General features: G+C 37.8%; 7 protein-coding genes and 1 pseudogene across 13 annotated transcripts; 3 read left to right on the top strand and 5 right to left on the bottom strand.

The window, feature by feature from the left end:
* The first annotated feature begins 510 nt into the window (after positions 1–510).
* Positions 511–1,664, top strand: AT5G16470 (zinc finger (C2H2 type) family protein). 2 transcript variants are annotated; one of them, NM_001343451.1, is made up of 2 exons: positions 529–1,281; positions 1,387–1,434. In NM_001343451.1, the coding sequence occupies exon 1, from the start codon at positions 668–670 to the stop codon at positions 980–982; it is 315 nt and encodes a 104-aa protein (NP_001332259.1). In that variant the 5' UTR covers positions 529–667; the 3' UTR covers positions 983–1,281; positions 1,387–1,434. The 2 variants fall into 2 exon arrangements, with proteins under 2 accessions (NP_197151.1, NP_001332259.1); NM_121652.4 differs by having other exon boundaries at positions 511–1,664.
* Positions 1,665–2,220: 556 nt separating this feature from the next.
* PFA-DSP5 (Phosphotyrosine protein phosphatases superfamily protein) lies at positions 2,221–4,091 on the bottom strand. 2 transcript variants are annotated; one of them, NM_121653.4, is made up of 5 exons: positions 3,622–4,091; positions 3,266–3,359; positions 2,981–3,038; positions 2,853–2,896; positions 2,221–2,755 (listed from the first exon to the last, which is right to left on the bottom strand). In NM_121653.4, the coding sequence occupies exons 1-5, from the start codon at positions 3,768–3,770 to the stop codon at positions 2,486–2,488; spliced, it is 615 nt and encodes a 204-aa protein (NP_197152.1). In that variant the 5' UTR covers positions 3,771–4,091; the 3' UTR covers positions 2,221–2,485. The 2 variants fall into 2 exon arrangements, with proteins under 2 accessions (NP_197152.1, NP_001330726.1); NM_001343452.1 differs by lacking the exon at positions 2,981–3,038.
* Positions 4,092–4,748: 657 nt separating this feature from the next.
* Positions 4,749–5,378, bottom strand: AT5G16486 (RNA-directed DNA polymerase (reverse transcriptase)-related family protein; the record flags this gene model as incomplete). Its single annotated transcript, NM_001036815.1, has 1 exon — positions 4,749–5,378. One exon carries the CDS (start codon positions 5,376–5,378, stop codon positions 4,749–4,751), a length of 630 nt encoding a protein of 209 aa, NP_001031892.1.
* A 23-nt stretch (positions 5,379–5,401) lies between these two features.
* RIC4 (ROP-interactive CRIB motif-containing protein 4) lies at positions 5,402–6,382 on the bottom strand. The gene is made up of 3 exons (NM_121654.3): positions 6,240–6,382; positions 6,011–6,139; positions 5,402–5,834 (listed from the first exon to the last, which is right to left on the bottom strand). The coding sequence occupies exons 1-3, from the start codon at positions 6,355–6,357 to the stop codon at positions 5,620–5,622; spliced, it is 462 nt and encodes a 153-aa protein (NP_197153.1). The 5' UTR covers positions 6,358–6,382; the 3' UTR covers positions 5,402–5,619.
* A 1,293-nt stretch (positions 6,383–7,675) lies between these two features.
* On the bottom strand, positions 7,676–10,463 carry AT5G16500 (Protein kinase superfamily protein). The gene is made up of 5 exons (NM_121655.3): positions 10,038–10,463; positions 9,751–9,926; positions 9,474–9,663; positions 8,997–9,391; positions 7,676–8,916 (listed from the first exon to the last, which is right to left on the bottom strand). The coding sequence occupies exons 1-5, from the start codon at positions 10,153–10,155 to the stop codon at positions 7,885–7,887; spliced, it is 1,911 nt and encodes a 636-aa protein (NP_197154.2). The 5' UTR covers positions 10,156–10,463; the 3' UTR covers positions 7,676–7,884.
* Positions 10,464–11,157: 694 nt separating this feature from the next.
* Positions 11,158–13,535, top strand: MUG4 (annotated as a pseudogene; the record flags this gene model as incomplete). Of its 2 annotated transcripts, one of them has the most annotated exons (2): positions 11,158–11,324; positions 11,587–13,535. The 2 variants fall into 2 exon arrangements; another variant differs by having other exon boundaries at positions 11,178–13,535.
* Positions 13,536–13,727: 192 nt separating this feature from the next.
* Positions 13,728–15,725, top strand: RGP5 (Alpha-1,4-glucan-protein synthase family protein). Of its 2 annotated transcripts, none has more exons than NM_180500.3 (2): positions 13,728–13,925; positions 14,378–15,717. In NM_180500.3, the coding sequence occupies exon 2, from the start codon at positions 14,448–14,450 to the stop codon at positions 15,492–15,494; it is 1,047 nt and encodes a 348-aa protein (NP_850831.1). In that variant the 5' UTR covers positions 13,728–13,925; positions 14,378–14,447; the 3' UTR covers positions 15,495–15,717. The 2 variants fall into 2 exon arrangements, with proteins under 2 accessions (NP_850831.1, NP_197155.1); NM_121657.2 differs by having other exon boundaries at positions 13,907–14,018; positions 14,378–15,725.
* Positions 15,696–18,618, bottom strand: AT5G16520 (uncharacterized protein). 2 transcript variants are annotated; one of them, NM_121658.4, is made up of 8 exons: positions 18,158–18,607; positions 17,981–18,072; positions 17,212–17,912; positions 17,016–17,086; positions 16,760–16,849; positions 16,494–16,667; positions 16,263–16,413; positions 15,696–16,073 (listed from the first exon to the last, which is right to left on the bottom strand). In NM_121658.4, the coding sequence occupies exons 1-8, from the start codon at positions 18,521–18,523 to the stop codon at positions 15,892–15,894; spliced, it is 1,827 nt and encodes a 608-aa protein (NP_197156.2). In that variant the 5' UTR covers positions 18,524–18,607; the 3' UTR covers positions 15,696–15,891. The 2 variants fall into 2 exon arrangements, with proteins under 2 accessions (NP_197156.2, NP_001330214.1); NM_001343453.1 differs by having other exon boundaries at positions 15,724–16,073; positions 16,494–16,632; positions 18,158–18,618.

Below are 18,618 nucleotides of genomic sequence, written 5' to 3' on the forward strand. Positions count from 1 at the left end.
AAACCCTTAACAAAAAAAAACACATATTAACAAAAATAGTATTTTTTTTTAACTTATAGAGTATAGTTTACAAAGTAAAGTGATATTATTATAATGTTGTTTTCCGTATAATTCATACTGGAAAATAGAGATAATTGATCCAGAAAAATCAAAACCCAAATGGATTAAAATCTTAACTTTTTGCAATAAGATATAATAAGTTTCTAATTTTCTCTTAGAGGTCATTTTTTTTTGTCAAAGCTCTATTAGAGATCATGTACGAAACAAAAAAGTCTAGTCGTGCATGAATGTACAAAATGTACAGTCTATTTATTATTATTTAATTCATACATTTGGTCATAAAATTCTTTACTATTTTTATGTTTGAATTTGCAAAGCGATAAAAAGAATAAAGCAAGTGGATTTGAACGAATATATATTAGGAAAATGGGCGCAAAAGTCTTAATATGCACCGTACTACACTCTATAAATACCTTTTCAGGAAATAGGAAAATATTCCTTTTTTTATTTATTTTAATACTTTTTTTTAACTAAAGATAAATAATCTCGCATCGAAACTCCGTAGCCCCCAAATCGTTCTCTCTCAAATCGCAAAATTAGGGTTAGGGTTTTCAATTCCCCAACCTTGCGAATTTCTCATTTCTCGTAGCCGCCGCAGCAATCAACGATGACAGGCAAAGCAAAGCCAAAGAAGCACACAGCGAAGGAGCTCCAAGCTAAAGCCGATGCAGCGTTGACCAATCGCGGTGGAGGAAAGGCAGGGCTCGCCGATAGAACCGGTAAGGAGAAAGGTGGTCACGCAAAGTACGAGTGTCCTCACTGCAAGATCACTGTACCGGATCTAAAGACGATGCAGATCCATCATGAATCGAAGCATCCAAAGCTGACTTATGAAGAGCCGAGGAATCTTCATGAGGCTTTAGCTGCTCCTGCTGAATCATCTAAGCCTAAGCCTGGAATCAGAGGAAGCCTTAAGAAGTGAAGTGAAGATGGTTTGGGATTGTATCGAATTTCGATTTGAAATTTGTGGTCTTTTTAATGGTGTTTTGATGTGAGAATATAAACTTGCGTTGATGATGCTCTATGTCTTCGTATTTTTATGTTATGATCATATAAAAAAGTAACTGATATTTTCTTATTAAATGGTTTGTTTCTAACTTATTGGTTTCTTTTGATTCTTGTTTCTGGATAATTTTGGTTGTTCTGGATCATGTCAAGCTGCTCGTAAAATCAGCATCTTTGTTTTTGATCAGACATGTTAGCTCATTAAGACAATACAAGGTAGTCTTTTTGGTGATTCTGATGAAGAGTTTTGGTTTTGTTCTTTGAGTCATATGATTGTTCGGGAACTTTACAGGCTTCTGTTAAATCTCTGTCTCTGATTAGGCATGTTTGGTAAGCGTATCTTTTGTTTGAAGCCGTGGGGATTTGAGGAAGAGTGAAAGTTTCTGCAACTCATGTTATAACCACACAAGAGATTATGTACTTTGATTTGGTTGTCTGAAAAGCTTAGAGAAACATGTCGTGTATTCATTGCATAAACTGGCTTTTGTACTTTGAAAGAGTGAAAGTTTCTGCAACTCATCAAACAAGAGATTATGTACTTTGATTTGGTTGTCTGAAAAGCTTAGATGTCGTGTATTCATTGCATAAACTGGCTTTTGCTTTTTAATCTTTCAAGCCTTCAAAGCATCTGGACAAGTTATATTCAGTTTTGTTCCTTTTCTCGTTTTAAAAAGAAAGATTCTAATTCTAATTCCCATTGTCCTTGTTCAGTCAGCTTCATGGTGCACATGTGGTTTTTTCGAATCCAAATCAAAATTAAAATGGACTCGAGTGCAGATTATTTTATCTATGACAACTTGAGTAATCAGAATCAATACTTCATAGCTTTTCGTGTTTGGTTTTGTTAGTGGTTGGAATAAATGTAGTTGAACATCATGTATTTTGATACATATAATTGTGTGTTGTTCAAGAAAATGATAAATATGATTGTCTAAACTCAATTGCTATACTTTGCGTAGGGATTGGTATACATTTCCTTTCCTTAGACTAGTTACGACGAATCATTCTGATTTGATGATGTTTAATTGTTTATAGACGTCGACCTATTATAAGTTTTTAACAAAGGCAGAGGCCCAAAAATCGACTACGTAACATTGACTTGGATATATGGTTTATGGCCCACGAATGAAATAAGCTTAAACAAAGCCCACGGAAAGAAGAAAAGAATTGAATTCAATTGCCTTTACTCAATCATAAATAGGAAAACAAAAGCTCACATCACACATGTTAGTTTCTTATGAACAATTAAGAATCAATCTGTAAATTTCTCTAACCGTAAAAAAAAGATAGAGAGAGACCAAATCAAATCCTCTGTTTTCTCAAGCTTTTTAAAGAACTATCCTATTCTCAAAAAAATCATCATCATCATCACGACAAAATGTAAAGAAACAAAAAAAAATCCGATTTCAAATCTCTTTCTTTATCCTTTGGTGGCTTGAGGTTTTTGCTGTTCTTGAACAACATTCTCTTCTTGATACAGCAACTTTCTTCTCTTGAGACCATACCCATTGTACTGATATATGATGCTGTATAGACATTGCTTCAATCTGAGCACATCGAAATCCTCAATGAACCTTAAATCTCTTTGTCTCCATTTCAAACCCGCACACTTCTGGTATTCCTCGAGAACCGATGACAAGCACCAGTTCTGCACTTTCCTCAAGCATCCCACAAGACAACCTGTCCTATGCTGCAATGAGCCAGAAGAAACGCACCATTGGACTCAAATCACTCTTAACTTAACCTAAAGCTTGTTAAACCGGAAGAGAAGGGTTTGGTTTGGTTACCTTTCCGCGCTTACAGTGGATAAGAATTGGATGATTTCGAACATCTGTTAGCAAAAACAGAAGAATTAATGAGACAGCTAAAAGAGAAAAGCCGACAACACATCAAAGAGTCTCTTCTGGTTCCTTACCAACTAGTACTCTAAGAGCACTCAACACTGTATCCTTTGGCATAGGAGTTGGAGGATCCTATTGGCGTAAAAGTAAAACAATCCAAACTCAGAAATCAAAGAAGCTATAACAGGAACAGAACAGGGTATTTATATGTTTCTTAAAGGTCTTATAAGATTCATCAACTCAAATGCTACAAGCCAACAAGACACTAAAAACAGGGTCAAATGTTCTTGAAGAAGAACTCAAAAAGATTCAATACAATTGCTGTTGTTGAATGAATCATAAAGGTTAGAAAATCATACCGTTTTGCCTTCAATCCCGAACTGGAAAAGCTTAATGTTGTTGGATGCAAGAGACTTGAGATTGTCCTCAGGGTATGGCTCAGGACACAGATAACTGTTTCCAGACAAACCCAACAAACAAAACTCGTTTTTGTAATCAAATCTTTCTGCGTGGGTCAAATTTCAACAACACAAATATATAATTATCCCACATTTTTTTGACATTTAACTAATAAAAGCCATGAAAGTGAAAGTGGTGATTTAAGGAATCTGTCTATCTATAAACAACGACAACGATGCGTTATTAAATAAAAGATTCTTCTTCTTTTTTTAATTTTTAACAAAAGATTCAGAAGAATGAAAGAAGAGAATCTTACATGATGGATCGAAGATTTAGGGTTGATAAGAATCCGAAATTCTCCAGCTCAGGAAACCCAGATCGGTAAATTTCATCTTCTACCATTGAAAAATTCGGCGGCGGAATCAAAACTTCTCCATCGTTATCATCATCCACAATTAAGCCCATCGACGTTTCTATCTCCCTCCTTCTCTCAATTGGGAGACAGAAAGCTACGAGCACCAAAGAGAGACAGAGAGGGAGAGAGAGCAAAATCCCCAAAATCTAGAGAGAGATAGAGATTCGTTGAACAAAAAGAAAAAAAAAAACCTTTAAATGATTAATGGGATAATCATCAAGTGGGGTTTAATTATTTTTTAAAAAGAGACAAAAAGATGACGAAGATTAAGGAGTTTTTTTGTTAAGAGATTTTTTCGGATTTGGAAAAAAATTGTTAAACCTTTGAAAAACCGCCATTAGAGATTGTTCTTGTTGGATCCTCTTCAGGTTTTTAAGGGAATGTTTTGTTTTCGCTGTAATCTCTCACCAGATTATGACACGTTGTTACATCCTTCAACTTTTCGTTGAACCGATTGGGAAATTTCCTATTTTGACTTAAAGAGTCAATTTTTAGAATTTTCTATTAATAGATCAAAGATTCGTTATGATGACCCCACAATATGATTCAACTGTTTCTAAAAGTTAATTTGGATTAACGTATATCAATATTCTTTTCTTTTCTTTTTTTTTTTTTTTTTTTTTTTTTTACTTCATTTATAAAACGATATCGAATACACAGTACTTCTAAAACGAGTAACACCTACGAAACAACAAAGAAAAGTAAAACAGAGCACATGATCAAATAAAGAGACCGAACCAAGTGGCGAGGTACGATAAACCATTGGGGCCAATACGTTGAGCTCGTGAGAGAGGATCAAGATGAGTGCGAATAAGATTCTTTATCTCCATAATCAGTCCAGCAGCAGGTCTCGAAGAAGAAGTGTGCAGACGAGTGTTCCGTTCCCTCCAAAGAGTATAAACCGTAGCTTGGTGGGCTATCCTAAGAATCGTAGTCACATTTTTGTCCCGACTAGGATTCTTAAGCCATCTAACCCCATCCTCAAACAATGGAGGAGGAGAAACATGGGCCCGAGAAGTGAAGTGATTTCAGATTTCTCCTGCAAACACACAGTCAAAGAAGAGATGCTGTCTCGTCTCATCAAAAGCATTGCAAAGGAGGCAGAGAGATGGAACATGAAGTCCCCAGCTTAGAAGTTTGTCACGAGTAGGCAGCCTGTGTCTGATATTTACCCAAGAGATGAAAGCATGCTTGGGAATCCTGCCTTTAAACCAAATTGCCTTATGCCAATCAACCTTTTCCCCAACAGGATTTAAGTGGATCCACGTTGCAGCAGAGGAGAAACCAACAGAAGCCTCACTTCCCCCAACCTTCCACATGAACAGATCATCTTCAGCATCCACTTGAAGGTTCACCACACTAGAAAGAGGGAGACAGTTCTTTAACAGCTGAATAATTGGGTTCCTGCTCCTAGACCCATTTATCCACCAAACCCCATCTCTTAAAGCATCTGCAACTGAAGCATTCCTAGGTAAACCAGAAACTCTAGGTCCCAAGTCACCTGTTAAATGAATAAGCGGTCCCAAATTAGTCCAATTCTCACTCCAAAAATTACAAGTGATCCCCGAACCGACTTTGCAAACCACAAACTCCCGAGCCATTGGACGAAGCTTGCAAATACTCTTCCAAATCCAGCTCCCCGAGTTAATATTCACCATATCCCAGAAGTTCTACTCCCCGAGTTAATATTCACCAGCTCCCCGAGTATATCAATATTCATTTTGTTGATAATGTATGGTACTAATATCATATCTTATGATTAACATACAAAATATTTACATAACGATTATATTTACCGCATAACATAGTTTATATCATAGATCAGATTCACCATATATATATCAATATGTCTAGATTCTTAAACAAAACATCAAATAAAATAAAAATAGAGGGAGTGGATTATAAAGTTGGATGAAGATGAGGGTTAATTTCTTTTTTTGAAGCAGCGGCTGCAAGCAACTCCGGCGGTATGAGATCTTCCCATCCTTTACCAGGACCTGTAGCCGCGGTTAGACCGCTTTCCCAACCGATGTGCGATACATGTTTTACGTTCGTTGGAACTCCTATCTCCATTCCTGATGTTTCGACTTCTTCCTTCTCTTCATCTTTGTCAGCTATAACATTTTTGGAAGAAAAGATAGTACCAACTTATAAATGTTAAAGAGTGAGGACACATGTACTAGGATCTATATGAACCAAAAACATGTAAAAGTGGTTCTAGCAAATGTTAAAATTTGCCAATACGTTTAAATGGTATAATTTCGTAACATACATTAGAGTACAATATTACCAAAGAGTTGAGAAATGGTCTTGAAGCTCTTGAAAATCCGGTTAATACCGATAGAAATCTCCGGTTTAGAAACCGCAAGGAACTTGAATACATTCTTCATGTTATCTTCCTCCTCTTGTTCACGAATCACTTTTGAAAACACATCAAGGTATATATCACAATAGAAGATACATGAGATATTAATTCAATATATATATACATGATATTTAAAAAGAGAGAGGGAATGAACCTTGACGAGAGTGATGATGATGAGGCTTAGAGAGAGGAGACAAAACGGCAACACTTGAGACGGAGATACATCCGATGGAGAAAGGAAGCACCACAAGTCTCTCCATTCTATCTCTCATTTTCTACCAAGCCTTTCCTTTTAAAATACTTCTATTTATATATAAGAGTATGTGTGTATATGTATATATACGATGAAAATGACAACCCACCAAATGTTTTGATGTAATTTGTTGTTGTTTTGTTTGTAATCTTTGTTGGAATATAATTTGGTTGTGGTCGTGAATTATGTGTTTAGCTGACTTTGTTGTGAAGTTACAATGATGTTTACGTGTGTATATGAAGTTGCGGTAGAATAGAAAGTGATAGCTTTCATTTTATATTTTGGGCTCAACTACTGTTTGGTAGACTGTTTTCTTTGTGACGTATAATTTGCACTATATATATATATATATATATTTGATATCAAAAATGTTATAATATGGATAATTAGATATTGATATTTGTATATTGCTATCAATATACTGTATAGAGTATAGGAATTGAGTTTTGTGACTGGCTTAGATTTCGTTTGTTATTACACCAAATGCATATTATATGTGAGTTGTACTAAAAAAACAAAAAAAACTTTTAACATGTCAATTATAGCAGTCGAAAAAGATTATGTCAATCAATATTTTGTAAATTAGTTACGTACTTCATAGTTAAAGTTTAACTCTACTTCTGTGGACTGTGTATTAGTTTTAGTATATGGAGAACAGTTTAATATTCGATGGAGTTCATAATGAATACTCAAAGACTCTATAATGTATGTATAATGATGGCTTAAATGATTAAAATGTACATTAGTTGTTACATCCCCTTGGAATCAAAGCAATCTATATTAATTTTTCTGAACGTCTTCTTTTGCAAAATTTAATCATCAAATGGTTATGATGGCAAGGCCATCTTTTTTCCCCCTCTTCTTTTCTATTTTTTAGTCGTTGCTTGTTCAACCATTTGATACTGTTGTTACTTGTTAGTGGTATTTATCATGAAATCATGGATGAATACATTTTTTTATTTGTTAATTCATGAAACATATAGTTTTTGCAAACTATTAAAAAAGGCTTTGAAAACAAAACGTAAATATTAAGCAAAAAGTGAACCCTAATAAATTTAACTCAAACCCCCCCCCCCCCCCCCCCAAAACGTAAATCTCTCGATTAGATTTTCACCAAACACTTCGTCTTTTCCATTCGATTTAACATTAATGACTGACTTGAAACAATCATGCCAATGTTTTTGAACAAAAAAGATATATAGTTTACGACTTTATATTATTCGGTACGTAATTAGTCAAAAATTAAAGTTTAATTTAAAAATACAATCTTTTTCTTCTTCTTTTATAATACGAGTATTTTTGCAAGAACTAGTCATATGTAAACTAACTTTTAAATGGAAAATACTGTGGAAACACATGGTTGGATAATATACTGTAAACATTTTCTTCCTAATACTGTATACGGTATTAAAGATATATACATAATTTTTTTTGTTTAAGTTTCATATTTTCTCAAAAGAAATGTGATATGTATATTAGACTTATATGACAAATTGGTTTGTTCCAAAACGAAAAGTTGCAACATTTTTTTCCTCGTTGCAAAAGATTAATCATGGTCAGAAGAAATATGTTCTTCTTCCTTTGCTTCGATCCTATGCAAAGACGACTCACCACTTTCGCCGGCATCATCATCTGAATAAACACTTTGGTCTTCAGATTTCGAGCTATGAATGTGCTCAAGCCGAGTTTGATGATTCTCCTCCTCCTCTTCCTCATCATCATCATGAGAAAGACTATTGATTCGCATGCTAGTGTTCCTTGGCGAATCATCGTGATCACTATAGCTCCGTGTTTCATGATTCTCCTCCTCGTCTTCCTCCTTATCATCATGAGCAAGACTATTGATTCGCATGCTTGTGTTTCTTGACGAATCATCGTGATCTCTACCGCTGTCATACCGCGAAAAAGTGCTTTCTTCGTTTGATTTACAGCTGCTTTTACTGCTTAGCTTCTCGTTATCTTCTTCCTCAGAGCTATAATTACTGTAACTTATCTTCAAGCTCTGAGCAGTTGCGTTTGTTTCATCAATTGATCTTCTCTCACTTCCAGAGTCAGAGGATGAGCTACTAGACTCCCTGGCTTTCTCTAACTGAGACTGTTCCTCTTCTTGATCCTTTTCGGAGTTTGAATCAGACTCATCATCTGAATCTGTCGCGGTTTCTTCCTGCTCTTGTCTTTTCTTACTTGTTGATTCTTCTTCTTTTTCTGCTTTTTGTTCCTTTTCTTCTTCTTCATCCTCCGAGTCTGATGAAGAACTGGATTTGTTGCCTACATCTTTCCGAGAAATACAAAATGGAGTTACAGAACAAGAACCGTGTCTGCTTAAAGCAATGGACATACTTTTGTCCCTGAACGATTCCATTGGAACCGTGGCTGGAATACCATCTTCTGTAGACATTGAAAGGAAGCTAAGAGCAACCATTACATCACTTATCAAAGGACGAGCAGTTGGTTCCTCTTGTAGACACATTGATGTTATTGCCACTGCTTGATTTAACCCTCTCTCTGAGAAATTCTTCCTCAAAAGAGGATCTGCCATATCCGGATATCTTTTCGGGTCTTTAAATATCGGTTGTGCCTGCGCAAAACCCAAAACATATATCATTCAAAAGATCCCAACTTGATGATTCATAGAGAAGAGGTTTAATGGAGTGTTACCCAAGCAACTAGATTTTGCTCATCATTAGGCTTAGTGGTGTCAATAGCTCTTCTACCGGTGATGAGTTCGAGCAACACAACTCCGAAGCTATAAACATCTGACTTGACAGTGAGATCGTCCCCTCGAGTGTACTCAGGTGCTGAATAACCATAAGTATCCATAACCCGGGAAGAAAGAAACAAGCTATCACCTGTTCCTGGCTCTAGATTATGCAGACCAAAATCACAAAGCTTAGGGTAAAACTCAGCATCTAACAAGATGTTAGAAGCTTTCAAATCTCGGTATATCACCGCTGGAGTAACTTTATCGTGCAAGTAATCCAATCCTTGCGCTGCACCAAACGCAATCTTCATCCTCGTTATCCAATCCATCGGCTTCTGGCCTGGCTTTTGTTCTGCATATCAAATACATTGTCAGCCTCTAAACCAAGCCTAAAGGTATCTCCATAAAACATTGTGAAAGGAGTTCAATTATACCGTAAAGATGGTCTTGAAGGGAACCTCCAGAGACATACTCAAAGACTAAAAGCCGTTGATCTCCATCAGCACAGTATCCTATAAGCTTAACAAGATTCGGGTGTTCAAGTTTAGCCAATGACAAGACTTCAGCTAGAAACTCTTTGTTACCATGTAATCCATGCTTGTCTAGCTGCTTTACAGCTACCAACTACACTCACAAAGCAATAGAAAACAACTTCAAAGAAAATCTCCGAAAATTGTATCCAGAGGTTTGAACTTTGGTATGGTAACAAACCTGGCCAGTAGATTGAAGAGTTCCTTTGTAAACCCTACCGAATCCACCTTCTCCTAAAAGACATTCTTGCCGGAAATTCTTGGTCGCCGTCGCTAACTCCCGGAAATTGAATGTTTTCACCGGTGGTTGTTGCTCTGCAGGTTCTCTTTCTTCAGTCCGTTTCGTCGTCGCAACAACTGAAACCAAACAAACCCCCCAAACAACATTTTTAGAAAATAGGTTTTCTAATTCACAGTTCCGTGATAAGAAAGCTAACATATTTTTTTTTCTAAATTTGAAAAACGTACCAGGTGGTCTGAATTCGTCGTGTTCAACGTTATCATCGTTAGTCTCGTTCGTCGTGCATGGAGCGTTTCTGCTCTTTTGTGAAGTGAAACACGGAAAACAATTCATCATGATTATCATTCAAAATCAATTCAATAATCTAAATAGCCTAAAACCAAAAAGAATAAAGATCCCTTTGAAAGGTGATTGACAATGGCGGGGTCCTTCAAAAAGATTGAAGGACCCACGTTAAAGGGAAGAGTATTTTGGGAGATGGTTAAAGGAAAACAAAACAGAGGAAGGAAGCAAAAGGAGAGAGAAAGAAAAGAGATCAAATTGAAGCCAATCAGAATACATGAAGATCAATGAAACTTCTCCGGTGATCTTTTTTTGTGGATTTTTTTTGCTTCGTTTTTTACGAATTCTATTTTTTGTTGTTTTGCTACTTTGTTCAATATCCCTAAAGCATGGAGAGCCATTCTTATTACCCATTTTCTTAGATCTAATTTTAAATCTAGTTTTAGTTTGTTATATATTTATTATCGTCCAAATGACTTTACATTTTTGTTGTTCTTATATTTTAAAAAATTTTGTTTATATTTTTAAAATTTTTGTTTATAGTTGTAATGATTTATCCGCTTTGGATACATGTGAAAGATAATCAGAAATAGCGATAACAAACATGAATAAGTGTAAATTGCTCTATCAAAAATATCCATCACACTAGAACAGTAAGGGTGAATTACTTTTAATTACATGACCCAAAATCTCTGATCAGGGATTGGTTGGACACTTAACATCTTTGAGGCCATTTAATCATTTATCAACAAGTGTTCTTCATACCGGATGACAATTTTATTACCACAATACATACATATTTATTTCTTAATTGAAAACAAAAATTATAACAAAACATTTGTTTTTCCTCTAATAAAACATACATATGACTTTTTTTAGATATAATACCGAATCAAGAGAGCTGAATCCTTTGAAACATTAATGTATTCTTATCCTAAGTTTCCAAAACATTAATGTATTATCCCTTACTATACAACAAAATAAAATTAACCATTTCATATTTGACACGTGTCATCATCTTTAGTTAAGCTTTTCCACTTTCCCATCTCTCTCTCTCTCTTCCTCCTTTCATTTCTTTTTGTGTCGCCGTCTGCAATTTCTCTCCCCGACGCTGATAACCCTAGCGGCTTCAAATTACAGTCGCTTAACGCCGAGTTAGGCCACCGAGTCCGATACGAACCTGATTCGGTCGCTGTCGCGAAGATCCCCGTAGTTTTCCAATTTCTGGAAAGGTTTTGTTGCTGTCTGTTAATTTCCCTTTGAATTGTTGTCTGAAATCTTTGGGAAATGTTATTGATTTTGGAAATGGGTCTCTTTTAATTTCCTTAAAGTTTGTCTTTTTTGTTTGTTAATTGAGCTTGTGATCCAAGCATGGAAATTAGTTATTTTTTTTTGTGTTGCGATCTGAGATTTTGCCTCTTTATGTCTCTCCTAGTATGTACCAAGTGTGTGTTCTTGTGAGATGCTGATAAGTATTTTGCATTGAAATCACAGAGACGAAGAAACCCTTTTCCAGATGCAATGCCTAATGGCTGATGGAGCTCTAATTACTTTAGATTCCGACGATATTTTAGCTACAGAACATGTTTTAGCAGTTGGTAAAGAGTTTCCCGATGTGGAAACTTGCAGAAGAACTTTGAAAGATTTGGCTATAGCTCTGCATTTTGATCTTCGGATTGTGAAATCAGATCGTAGTCGATTCATAGCCAAATGCTCTAAAGAAGGTTGTCCTTGGCGTATCCATGCTGCTAAATGTCCAGGTGTTCAGACATTTACGGTTAGGACGCTTAATAGTGAGCATACTTGTGAAGGTGTCCGTGATCTCCATCATCAGCAAGCATCCGTTGGTTGGGTTGCTAGATCAGTAGAGGCACGCATTAGAGATAATCCGCAGTATAAACCAAAGGAGATATTGCAGGATATACGTGACGAGCATGGGGTTGCGGTTTCTTATATGCAGGCTTGGCGTGGGAAAGAGCGGAGTATGGCTGCGCTTCATGGGACTTATGAGGAAGGGTACCGGTTTCTTCCTGCGTATTGTGAGCAGATTAAATTAGTCAATCCTGGGAGTTTTGCTTCTGTTTCTGCTTTGGGACCTGAGAATTGTTTCCAACGGTTGTTTATTGCGTATCGAGCATGTATCTCCGGGTTTTTCAGTTCTTGTCGGCCTCTTCTTGAATTGGATAGAGCACACCTTAAAGGGAAGTACTTGGGTGCAATCCTCTGCGCTGCAGCTGTTGATGCGGATGATGGTTTGTTTCCCTTGGCTATCGCTATTGTCGATAATGAAAGCGATGAAAACTGGTCGTGGTTTCTTTCGGAGCTGAGGAAGCTTCTTGGGATGAATACCGATAGCATGCCGAAGCTCACGATACTCTCTGAGAGACAGAGCGCAGTTGTGGAAGCCGTTGAAACTCATTTCCCAACTGCTTTCCATGGGTTTTGTCTCCGTTATGTTAGCGAAAACTTCCGGGATACATTCAAGAACACGAAGCTTGTTAATATCTTCTGGAGTGCTGTTTACGCGCTGACACCAGCGGAATTCGAAACGAAGTCTAACGAAATGATTGAGATATCGCAAGATGTTGTTCAGTGGTTCGAACTCTACCTGCCGCATCTCTGGGCTGTAGCATATTTCCAAGGTGTGCGGTATGGACATTTCGGTTTAGGGATAACAGAGGTATTATACAATTGGGCTCTCGAATGCCATGAACTCCCAATCATACAGATGATGGAACATATCCGGCATCAAATATCGTCTTGGTTCGATAACCGCCGTGAGTTGAGCATGGGATGGAACTCAATACTCGTGCCATCTGCAGAGAGACGTATAACAGAAGCGGTTGCAGACGCACGGTGTTACCAAGTTTTACGAGCGAACGAGGTCGAGTTTGAGATTGTGTCGACAGAGAGAACCAACATTGTGGATATACGGACACGGGATTGCTCATGCCGTCGTTGGCAGATTTACGGATTGCCGTGTGCTCACGCGGCTGCAGCACTGATCTCGTGTGGTCGGAATGTGCATCTGTTTGCAGAACCGTGTTTCACAGTGTCCAGCTATCAGCAGACGTATTCGCAGATGATTGGAGAGATTCCTGATAGAAGCTTGTGGAAGGATGAAGGAGAAGAGGCTGGAGGAGGAGTTGAGAGCTTGAGGATACGACCACCAAAAACGAGGAGACCACCAGGTAGACCGAAGAAGAAAGTGGTTCGGGTTGAGAATTTGAAGAGACCAAAGAGGATTGTGCAATGTGGAAGGTGTCATTTGCTTGGACATTCTCAGAAGAAATGCACACAGCCCATTTGATGATAGACGGTTCTTACAGTACTTTTGTGTTTTCTTTTACCTTTCTTGTTTTGATGTAACTTGTAATGTTTAAGTTTCACTGTTTTTGTAGAGACTTGTCTTCAATGGAAAAAAATAGGTGATGGCTTAACTTAACCGGGCTTTGAATAAATTTATCTGGTTCTTATAAAATTGTCATATTGCGAAAACCAAGACTTATAGTTCGGTTTGATGATGCATTCGTAGAATTATAACTTCACTTTCGGTTATCAAAACCTGGAAATTTGCAAACTTATCAGACCGGATCGGTTAGCTTCGGTTTGGGTTGGTTCTGATTGATTAGAATCGAAGTCTTTTTTGGATACACTTAAACGCACGATCAAAGAGAAAATTGCGGGACGCAGCAGCAAATGCGCGAAACGTTTTTGGACCAATTCTAATTTCTAAAGTAACGCGATAAATCTAATGCATTCCCACGATTTGTGTTTGTCCCTCTGACGAAAAATCCTCGGATCTGTTGCATTCTCTCCAAAGCTTGAATCAGGTCAATCTCTCGCAAACTTATCCATTGATGAGTATATAATTTTGTTTGTGGGTATTGCTTGGTTTGATCTGCTAATGCGTTTACTCTTTCTGGGTATTGTTCGATTGCTTCTCTCTCTCTCTCTTTTGTTTGAATAAAATGTTATTTTTATTGTTAACAGAATCATAGTAGATCGAATCGCTTTACAATTATGTTCCGCTTGTTGATCTCAATCTGTAGCAGTTTTTTGACCGTACTGTTCATGCGATCCTTAGTTGACTGAGAAAGTAGATCTCTTGATTAGGTTTGAGGCTATGGGGATCGTGTGTTTGGATTAGATTATGATTCTCTAATAATCACTGATTAGTGATTTCATCTAAAAAGGCTGATGCTTTTGCCCTTAATTTGTTTCGTTTAGACTGATTCTGTTTGGAGGTTTTTCTGACAAAGTTTAAGTTTTTATGTATCTGCAGAAGAAAGCTTTTGAAGATCAGCCTAAAAGTGATCTCTCATAACTGCTTAAAAGATTGTTGAAACTCGAAGATGTCTTTGGCCGAGATAAACAAGAATGAAGTCGACATTGTTATTGGGGCTCTTAATGCTGACCTTACACAGTTTTTGACCAGCTGGAGGCCTTTCTTCTCCGGATTCCATCTGATTGTTGTCAAAGATCCTGAGCTCAAGGAGGAACTCAACATACCAGAAGGCTTTGACGTAGATGTCTACTCTAAGACTGACATGGAAAAGGTTGTGGGCGCATCCAATTCCACCATGTTCTCTGGCTATTCTTGCAGATATTTCGGTTATCTCGTATCTAAAAAGAAGTACATTGTCTCTATTGATGATGATTGTGTCCCTGCTAAAGATCCGAAGGGGTTCCTAGTGGATGCTGTTACTCAGCACGTGATCAACCTTGAAAACCCAGCCACGCCTCTCTTCTTCAACACCCTTTATGATCCTTACTGCGAGGGAGCGGATTTTGTCCGTGGATACCCTTTCAGCCTCAGAAGTGGTGTCCCTTGTGCTGCATCTTGTGGGCTTTGGCTTAATCTAGCTGATCTTGATGCTCCAACACAAGCTCTCAAGACAGAGAAAAGGAACACTGCATATGTTGATGCGGTTATGACTGTCCCGGCCAAGGCTATGCTACCCATAAGCGGAATCAACATTGCTTTTAACCGCGAGTTGGTGGGTCCAGCTTTGGTGCCTGCACTCAGATTGGCTGGAGAAGGGAAAGTGAGATGGGAAACACTTGAAGATGTTTGGTGTGGGATGTGTCTGAAACATATCTCTGATCATTTGGGTTATGGTGTGAAAACCGGACTGCCTTATGTGTGGAGAAACGAGAGAGGAGATGCAGTGGAGAGTTTGAGGAAGAAATGGGAAGGAATGAAGCTGATGGAGAAAAGTGTTCCATTTTTCGATTCATTGAAATTGCCCGAGACTGCGCTTAAAGTTGAAGATTGTGTGATTGAGCTTGCTAAAGCGGTGAAAGAGCAGTTAGGTTCAGATGATCCTGCCTTTACGCAAGCTGCTGATGCTATGGTTAAGTGGGTCCAGCTCTGGAATTCTGTTAATTCTAGCGCTTGAAGTTGAACAATCTCTTGAGGTTAGGTTCCTTTATCACTTCTAAGCATATTATCATGTCTCAGAGATTTACCCAAGTCGTTTTCTTTCTTTTAGTATCATCATGTTTATTTTCTCTTTTTATCTAAATTATAAGCATGTGTTTTTGAGACACTCAATAATGTAACCTGATGAAACCCATCTGCTTTGACTCGATGATATTAATATCTATTGCTTAGCTTTTTTACTTCTGGTTATTACTCGCTTTTACCATAGTAAAATCATCAAAAGCGAAAATTTGTTACTATTAGCAACTAGGTATATTCACAAAGATACAACAAGCATTAGTCATTCCTTTGTTCAATAAATGTGGAAGTTACAGGGAGTATACAAACAATACATGTCAAACAACCTCGTTGTTCTAGGCACTGCGTTCCACGGTTGAAGATGATGATGCTATTGGTTTGGGTGCCAAAGTATTAAGCAAAGACTGAGTCTCTAAAAGTTTTTCCCTAAGCAATACATTGTAGTCGTAAAGAAGTTGAAATTTATTCTTGATATCCATTGCGTCCACTTCTGAACCAGAAGATCCATCAATGAACTCTGCAATAGTGACAGTAGTGGTTGGAGGTTTCAGGTTTGAGATCATATTACTATTATAAACCAATTAAGCTCAATTGAGATACATCTATTCTTCACTTCTACTTCTAAAACCTAAACCATATGACATAGCTACTGCTACCGAATCATAAATCACTAGGTACAATGTGGATGTTAAGTTATAAGCCATACCCATTGGAGGAGGTGGAGGGATTGAAACGTCTTCACTATGAGAAATTGGATGAGTTATACTCTTTTTATTTGAGAAATTATCTCCATGAGCCAGAGAAGAAGCCGAATCAAAAGAGCTCAGTTCTAAACTTGCAGGTTGTGAAATCACATTCTGGATAAAAAGAGAAAATTAACAACTCAAAAGGGTCAAAAAAAAGGAAAGGGGAACCCAAAAACAGATAGTTAGCTCACCTTCTCAATACCTAAGTTAGGCTTCTTGTTCGCCATGATCGATTCCCCGTGTTCCGAGCTATTAGAAGATGTTGGAGGTCTCGTTAAACCACACATTCCTGATACCTTTGTCGTTTTGATGGCATCATCGACCAATATGCTGCAATCCCATGTGTATGCAACATATCTTCTCAGCTAAATGAGGATTATTGAAAGAGCAACTTGTAATAAGAAAAGAAGCCATTGCAAGAAGAAAAACCAAAAAAGAGAAAGGGGAAAACAATTACTTTATCCCAGTGATCTAGAGCTTTACGACGATTCCTTATCTTCCTGAAAACAGTATCTTCATTTCGCAGCTTCTTGATCCTGTACTCACACTATTCAAAGAGCCAATTTACCGCCATCAGGATATGCTTAGGAAGGACTAGAAAACTTTCAAACACTATAGTACACACCCGCTAATAATGCTTAATGCTCTTTCTTATATTCATAGATCATGAATACCAATAAACATTAAGTAAAGGAGATGAAAAGGTTTCAAACCTGCACTAGTAGGTAGAAAAATATGCCAATACTGATGCAATACAAACCACCAAGATCGGCAAGGAAGCTAACTGTTAAACAGCAACCAGAAAAGGAAAAAGAAACTTAAGTTAGAACTGAAGCTACTCTAGTATTCTCTACTTGCACATACTGGAATGATTCACAAGAAGTGATTGGACAAAGTAAATTTACTTACCAGGACCGAGTATATTTTCATGGTCTATCTCAACAATATAAGCAGAGAGATAGTTGATGAACAATGTCGTATTGAGTATGCCATCTGTTGACCTTCCCATAGATGCCTGAAGCTGAGTAGTGTCTCGGTAAACAGAGCCAGGGATAAACTCGTGAAAGAGAGGTTGGATTAGCTTTAGATCATGCAAATGATGGTAAATCCGAGGAAACAGATTAAACTTCAATATATTCCCTTCGGTTCCACGGAAAGTAACCGGACTTTCATCGAGAATGCTTCCGTTTCTCAGAGTGCCACTAACAAAACTCATATGCTTCTCGTTAGGTCCATTCTTAGACGTAAAGTTAAACTGAAATCCAACAGCAGCAGCAGGCGAATCAGGAAGATCAACGAAATGCCACGAGATATATATGTAATCGTTGGTGAGACGACATTTGGTACATTTGAAATTCACTGTTGGTCCTGAAGTTGTATTCTTACAAGTATAGCTTCCTAAACTAGAAAGAGCAGCAACTTTGAACTCGCTAAACCCGGGATTACCCATGACCACGTTCCCAATACCGCGTAAATTAGAGCAACTCATATCCGAAACAGCGGTGATGTTAAACTCCAAATCGTTCTCGAATGAGATCAAATCTGGAGAACCAGTAGCTCTCACATTGTGAACTTCAATTGTTCTCTTGGTTATGATTTGATAAAGCAGCCTGTGAAGAAACTGACTAAGTTAACAAAAACCAAAGGAAGCACTAAATTCTGAAGTTATCAAACTCACGCAGCGAATAAACCAATGAAAACAATCCAGCTCGCAACAGAAAATGTTCCACCAAGTTCTGTTTTACGTTTCTTGACAATTTGTTGATCATCCTACAAGATTCAGGAACCTAATTGGTTTACTCAAAAGAAACCAATTCATGGAGACAAAAGCAATGAGAGTAGAGAAAGCACTAACGAGCCAATGTCTAGTGGAGAAGAAGACGTCAAGTCGAGTAATCCACCAACGGAGATTAAACCAGACATTACGACCATCGCCGAGTTTGGTGAATCTCAGGAAGAAACAAAAGACTAACCAGGAGAGAAGCATCACGAGCGTAGCTTCTAAGAAAATAGCTTGAGATTGCGTGAACTTACGGATCCTATCGAAAGCGAATAAAGTCTCGGCGAATGATATTACGCTGTAGTTTACATCTTTGTCTGTGGAGATTGTTGACGGCCAACCGAAGATCTCGCAGCTCCCGGAGCTCCGGTTTAGTAGCTGACCGATACCGCACGCGCAGCGCGTGGCGTTGTATGTTATGGAGTTTCTAGGGCACGCCATCACACACAGAGAGAGCTTCGAAATGAAGAAACGAAGACGAAGAAGTCGAAGAGAGAGAGAGAGAGAGAGAGAGAGAGAGAGAGAGAGAGAGAGAG

This window comes from Arabidopsis thaliana, chromosome 5 (assembly GCF_000001735.4).
Source record: "Arabidopsis thaliana chromosome 5, partial sequence".
In the NCBI taxonomy this organism is placed as follows: domain Eukaryota; kingdom Viridiplantae; phylum Streptophyta; class Magnoliopsida; order Brassicales; family Brassicaceae; genus Arabidopsis; species Arabidopsis thaliana.

Coding starts and splice junctions, on each gene's coding strand:
- RIC4 (NM_121654.3), bottom strand. CDS start 6,357: ATGAGAGATAGAATGGAGAGACTTGTGGTGCTTCCTTTCTCCATCGGA. Junction 6,140..6,239: donor TCATCATCACTCTCGTCAAG/GTTCATTCCCTC, acceptor TGTTTTCAAAAG/TGATTCGTGAACAAGAGGAG. Junction 5,835..6,010: donor GACCATTTCTCAACTCTTTG/GTAATATTGTAC, acceptor AAAATGTTATAG/CTGACAAAGATGAAGAGAAG.
- AT5G16520 (NM_121658.4), bottom strand. CDS start 18,523: ATGGCGTGCCCTAGAAACTCCATAACATACAACGCCACGCGCTGCGCG. Junction 16,414..16,493: donor CTAACTTAGGTATTGAGAAG/GTGAGCTAACTA, acceptor CTTTTTATCCAG/AATGTGATTTCACAACCTGC. Junction 16,074..16,262: donor CCCTCCACCTCCTCCAATGG/GTATGGCTTATA, acceptor TCACTATTGCAG/AGTTCATTGATGGATCTTCT.
- PFA-DSP5 (NM_121653.4), bottom strand. CDS start 3,770: ATGGGCTTAATTGTGGATGATGATAACGATGGAGAAGTTTTGATTCCG. Junction 3,360..3,621: donor CTAAATCTTCGATCCATCAT/GTAAGATTCTCT, acceptor GTCTGGAAACAG/TTATCTGTGTCCTGAGCCAT. Junction 2,897..2,980: donor TGCTCTTAGAGTACTAGTTG/GTAAGGAACCAG, acceptor TTTTGCTAACAG/ATGTTCGAAATCATCCAATT.
- RGP5 (NM_180500.3), top strand. CDS start 14,448: ATGTCTTTGGCCGAGATAAACAAGAATGAAGTCGACATTGTTATTGGG.
- AT5G16470 (NM_121652.4), top strand. CDS start 668: ATGACAGGCAAAGCAAAGCCAAAGAAGCACACAGCGAAGGAGCTCCAA.
- AT5G16500 (NM_121655.3), bottom strand. CDS start 10,155: ATGATAATCATGATGAATTGTTTTCCGTGTTTCACTTCACAAAAGAGC. Junction 9,927..10,037: donor CGACGAATTCAGACCACCTG/GTACGTTTTTCA, acceptor GTTTGGTTTCAG/TTGTTGCGACGACGAAACGG. Junction 9,664..9,750: donor CTCTTCAATCTACTGGCCAG/GTTTGTTACCAT, acceptor TTGTGAGTGTAG/TTGGTAGCTGTAAAGCAGCT.